General features: G+C 34.0%; 1 protein-coding gene across 6 annotated transcripts in view; it reads left to right on the forward strand.

Moving 5' to 3' along the window:
* Window positions 1–4,713, forward strand: part of LOC117124250 (catenin delta-2-like) — a 62,039-nt gene extending 57,326 nt beyond the window's left edge. For all 6 annotated transcript variants that reach the window (XM_033270401.1, XM_033270405.1, XM_033270406.1 and 3 more), the window contains 2 exons: window positions 881–1,002; window positions 1,220–4,713. In XM_033270401.1, coding sequence (XP_033126292.1) covers window positions 881–1,002; window positions 1,220–1,402 — 305 coding nt within the window. In that variant the 3' untranslated portion in view covers window positions 1,403–4,713. The remainder of the gene's footprint in view (window positions 1–880; window positions 1,003–1,219) is intronic.
* The last annotated feature ends 1,519 nt before the right edge of the window (window positions 4,714–6,232 follow it).

The following is a 6,232-nucleotide window of genomic DNA, read 5'->3' on the forward strand; positions in this document are numbered from 1 at the left end:
TAGAATATAATATAACGTAACAGTAAAGAAACTCAAATACGTAAAATGTTGACTTTAGAAACACTAAAATTTATTAGGCGAATATTTCGGCTACTCCTGTAGTCTTTGTCAACGCTTGACATAAAATGCATAAAAGTCAATATCTTACGTATTTGAGTTTCCTTACTGTTACGTTATATTATATTCTACATATGTTTCGAAACACACGTGGACACGCCTTCTTTATGTAGATGTATATGTAGATGTATAGATCCCTTTATTATGCACTAAACCATATATGTAGATACCATATGCACTAAACCATATACTTAGATACCAAATGCACTAAACCTTATATGTAGACTCATTGTGTATTAAACAGAGTACTGTATGCAGAGTTGAATTGCGCAAGTTGATACTGTATTAATTTTAAATCTGAGACTATGAGTAATCTGGGACTACAGTATATGATAATTATCAGTGACATATGTCATGACCTGTAAAGAGTGGCAATCATCACTGACTGATGTCCCTGTGGTAGATGATTGTCATAATTAACACAGTAAAAAAGATAATATTAAACTGCATCCATTTAAATATGCATCCGAAGTATACATAAATGGTATCAAATAGTCTTCCCATACCCCTTGTTCTGTACTATATATGAATCCTAGTCAGCCCCTATTAAAACATTCTACAACATCATATTCAAGGATGATTTCACAGGCAAGCCAGATGAAATCGACATAGACTACCAACGTATTACAAATATAATCACCACTGCACTCATGCCTTGCAAAGAAGTCTTAACTTTCCCAGATTACTCATTGTCACAGATCTGAATCTCACTAATGCTGTCAGTACTGTATGCATAAATGTTGCTTTTGTACATCACTTATAGAGCACCACCGTTACCCCTCAGGAGATGAGCATATAGGCATGCAGGATTTGAATTACTCTAGTGTTGACAACAACTCATTCAAACAACCTGCAGGTTCTGTTCCAATGTACGGAATGACACGGGTGAGTGACCACGTTAACATTCTCCACAGCTTACAAATCTAATCCTGTACAATTATATATTCCAACATTTTGTACATGTACTGCTATTGTGGCATGGGTTGGTGTGATAGGAAAAATAATTGCTGGCTTGCACTAAACCATAACAGGATATTGGGCTACTCACTCTCAGAATTTACATCACTGGATCTTTATGTAAATTTTACTTTGATTTTTGTAGGAGAACATGACGCCTACGTCACCAAATCGTGAGCCAGTGTATGCAAAAGTTGATAAGGAGAAGAAGAACAGGTACCGACAGAGTTTGACAGACAACTACGACAACACACCGGAGTCACAGCATGCTACAAGCATACAGCTTAATGGACCAGGAGATGATCCTAATATTGATTCATGGGTCTAAACACTATAAGCAAAAGAAGAAACACAAACAGTCTTGGAATCTTGTCAATATTTTTGTTGACTACTGTCATTGGAAGCTGGAATTTATGGCACATACTCATAAAGTTCGAATTTAGACAGTCAAGCAAGCTGGGTGTTGTGTGGAAAAGAATTGAAAATGAACAGAGATCTAATAACATGAAAAAAATTAAATGAGGATATAAGGCAAGAAAACAGGTGCGCAAGATAAAAATGATAACTTTACATTTAATGATTGATCTTCAATTTAGAGAGATTGGACTCAAATAAACTGTGATTGCATTTGAAGATAATGGATTAGATGATCATTAGTTGCGATGGATTTGACACCTGATTGGATTAGTCGTAAATGAATTTTCATGATTGTATTACGATTGTGTTTGAAATCAGTAATGATAAAGCAGATTTACACGGACAATAAACTGATTGTGTTGAATCATTGATTGCTGCAGTTTTAGATTTTCATGGGGAAAAAAAATCAATTGATAATGAATCGTTGATTGCTGCAAATTCTCAAAGTGATACATGGAATTCGAAGATAATAAAGACTAAAGATTAAAGAGATGGATATGCGTTGCACAGGCAAAGAATTAATGTAATCATGTTTGTAGAATCGTACATAAAAGGTGATAGCTCTATAACTGATCAAAATGAGTGACACTGAAAATTACCAGAAAATTGTAGATTCAAAACTTGATGGAAAAACAGAGCACTGTCAAAGAAAACAGGCAATTATAAACACTGATCAATGAATAATTGCAAAAATTGTATGCTTGATTCTAATAAAGTAAATAGCTTCATAAAGACTTTATAAAAAGGGATAATTATCTATAAAAAAAAAACATTTGAATTTAATGAAACTGGTTGTAGCACCAAGTCAGTTTGAACTGGTAGCATTGACTTTAGCTTGGCAGACAGGATGTACTGTATTCTAATTGTTGTCAACATTCAACCTATTCATTTGGAACCTCTGTACATGGATTTTACTATTTGTAGAATTGTGTAAAATTAATGGTTTGCTTTAGTATAATATCATGATATTCATTGGCTGATAAGCATGGTTTTATCAAGCAATATGTTACACTCCCTCCCTTAATGTGCCTTTATTTCCCAGTGAAAGAATGTAAAATCATATTGCTTCAAAGTGTAATTGTAGATAATGACACCAAATATATATATAAAAATTTAATCCCAGCAAAAATTATATCATTCCCCAGTTACCTGTCAATTTTAAAATGTTTAAGTAATTGTAAATCAGTTATTGCTGGACGATGCACTGTAGGAACAAACGTGGTGATGGGTTGTCATAAGAAAAAAAGAATATGACAGACGTTTTTTTCAAATCTGGTTGATCTTTTAAGAGAATTCACTGGTTGTTCTGCGATGCTATAATTCAATTAATACTGTGTAAATTATGGTTGTGAATATCAAGTCCTTGTGCATTGATGTGAGCTGCAGCTGTACTACGTGTTCATTGTTAAGTAAAAGGCACATTTTTTAAGAGCAGATTAGCTGTATGCACATTATCAACCAAGTTTAGATGCACCTAAAATCATTTCAACTGTAGTATGCTATAATAGGTCACATGATTGTTCTTCTAAGAAGTAAACCATTGCTTAATGTCACAGTTAACCTTTGAGTGAATTTTAATATTCAGTCAACACATGTGCTCAGAAGTAAGTGTATAATAATCATAATAAAGTTAGAATGTGAACAAACCAGGTATGAATTCCAGGTGGATAATCGGATATGCATTCCAGGTGAATACATCAGGTGTGCAATCCAAGTGTGCATTCCAGGTGGATACATCATGGTGTGCATTCTGGTGGATACTGTAGGTGTGCACATTAGTTATGAATTCCAGGTGGATATATCAGGTATGTATTCCTGGTGGATACATCAGGTATTCATTCCTGGTGGATACATCAGATAGGAATTCCAAGTGGATATAGAAGATGCATTCCTAGTGGTTATATCAGGTGTGCGTTGCTCTTGGATAGACCAGATGCATTTCAGGCAGATATTTCAGCTTTTAAACAGCAAGTTGCAATTCAGTGGTTACACCAGATAGGATTCGCCTGTTTCACGTATATGAAGTAATGTTGATGTGATTTTTAATAATGCTGTAGAACCAATAATATCTGCGTAATATCAGGTATACATGAGAAAATGTTGTCAATTTCTGTTCCTGCGGATGTGCAGTGTTCCTGACAAAATTAGCTGTGATATTTCTACATCTAATCAAACATTATTTCTAAAGTACTGTAATCTGCATACAATTAATGGAGATAAGTATCATAATTAAGTATTAAATTTTAATTAAGAAGTATTTATACTTGTGGTATCAATGCCAGACAAGACAGTAGTTTTAGTGCGAGTTTCGACTTTATTCCTTGTGTATATTGCTTTTTTTAATTTGATTTTATTTTTATGAAGTTTTATGCAAATTGAATCTTCGTTACTTTTTAATTTTGCATTTTTTGTGAATCACTTTTGTAAATATGGAGATTTTATTACTATTTTTCACTAACATTTTGATGGAAATAATTTTAAACCTGTTTATGTGAGGATTTATTGTTTTCTTTATTTTTGTCCTTAAATTGTTTGATAATTTGTTATTCTTGCATGTCATTAAATTTGATTTATTTGCTTGTAGTTATACTGAGTAAACAAAACGTTACTTTTGCTTAATTTATGCTATAAGGTTGGCTTTTACATTTTAGTTTCTAACCCATAAGATGCAATAATTCAATGTATTGAGAATAAGGTTATTTTAATTATACAACCCTTGTAAAATTCAGTAGTTCAGAGACTGAAATTTCAATTGAAGGTGGGACTTACTAATAATTTACCATTATATATATTTTAGCATAAAACTACATGTATGTTTAACACAAAAAAAGGTTTGATAGTCCAGATATTCTGTTAATTTCACATGAATAATCTCATGTAATATTGTCCATCTAACAACATACCAAATTCTAGTTGAACAAACTGCATTCCATGACAGAATTCAAAAGAATGAATGAGTTTTTCTGTAAAAAAGAACAACATTCTTAATAGCCTTTTCTAATTTCATAGTAAAATGTATTTTAGTGGTCAGTGATGTATTGATTGTACATGTAGGTGGATTGAAAGGGATTGTGCATTGTAATGTTGAATGTAGCTTTTCATGTTCCTATCCAATAATGGGTCTTTGGTAACTTAACAATGATCAATGATTTCTAGTCCTGGCAACATTTCTTTGAGAATACATTTTAAACCTTGCTAATAAAACTTACTGGCAGGATGAAATCGGTATTTATGTCTTTCTGTGTAGTACTGTATAGGTTCAGTAGAGGCTCAAGTGAGGTCAGGGGCACAAATCATCTGTCCAAAATTCTTTCTCCCCTCCCCCACCCCTCAAGCGCTACAACTCACTGGACGAAAATGCAGCGAGCGTCCAGCTTAAATGTCATCCGTGATATTACTGTTGTCATACAACTTTGGTGTACATTGTTAGCGCTATTAGGCAAGGGAGTAAGCCTGCCCAATAATTGGCCACTTATTTCTGAAAGCATTAGTGGTTGATAAACCTGGATTATTATATTTGCCTGACAAGGGGTTGATTTCCTCATCAGGGCCATAGGCTGCCCAAAATCCAATGGAACCGCCAATAATTTAGACATTTTTTTCCCTTCCCAACCAAGCTCTCTGACGGAGAGCCCAGGCTCCCCACTAGCACCACCACTGCCTTGATCCCTATTGGTGATCTCCCTTGGCCCCTGCTGACAATTGAGAGCTTTTGATTTGCATGGCGCCGCAATGCTAGGATGGATTTACTCATGCATGACCGTCCTATGTTCTCTGCACAATGTACATTTGGTCAAACTGCTTTCCAGAATCCATGTCATGTTGTACGTCCCACTGCGTCGTGCAATTGAAAATTCTCTAATAAGCCCTGTCAGACAGCTTTTCCATTTCACAGTGACCTTGAAAATGTTCGATCTAATGACCCTAATTATGTACAGTATTACAAAAAATGACGACAACATCTTTGCTGGCCAGCAGTAAATCAGATTTATTTAATCAATGCAACATGATTTAGCATTATTAATATTATTCTCATTGCACTTTATTTAAAATAAAGGCACTTTTTATCAGTGCCTTAATTAGACTAGTCGAATACAGAAATAAAAGGTGGTTAGCTTGTATTGGTTTAGTAATGCCAAAACAGACAACAAAAATCGTACTGGTACATAAGTACAAGAGCCTTTGCAACCCACACACAGGTAGTGTAATACTGTATTGAATGTTATTGTACACCAGCTAGACCTCATCGTAGTACAGTACAATCATGGTACAATTGAATGATAACCAGGTGGTCTGGGGTTTGAATCTTGATGGCTGGCAATACGATTGATATACCCAATTATAACCATGTACAGTATCATTAATATACTAAAAATATTCTGTGTACTGTATACTAAAATCAGGGGAAAAATCCACAAAATTTGATAAACTCTCTTCAGATTAAGGATGATTTTATCCTTCAATTCTTTTCCTGCCACAAATGTCCAGTAATTTCTTCAACCAAGGTTTGAGGTAGGTGTCCAACATCACTCAAACACCCTGTTAATATGTCCAGACTGGCCCACCAATTTGATAATAAAATTATCTACAGTAATTAATTCACTACAGTATTACAATATATTAATTACTTAGACCTGATGATTGTCAATACATTAAAATCACATTAAAAGGAAAATGTGTCCTGACAGTGTACACATTTTCAGCATTAATTAAATTTAAAAATTTATAAAATTTAATTACC

This window comes from Anneissia japonica, unplaced genomic scaffold (genome assembly GCF_011630105.1).
Source record: "Anneissia japonica isolate Jap-2015-1 unplaced genomic scaffold, ASM1163010v1 scaffold287716_len795978_cov209, whole genome shotgun sequence".
NCBI classification, from domain to species: domain Eukaryota; kingdom Metazoa; phylum Echinodermata; class Crinoidea; order Comatulida; family Comatulidae; genus Anneissia; species Anneissia japonica.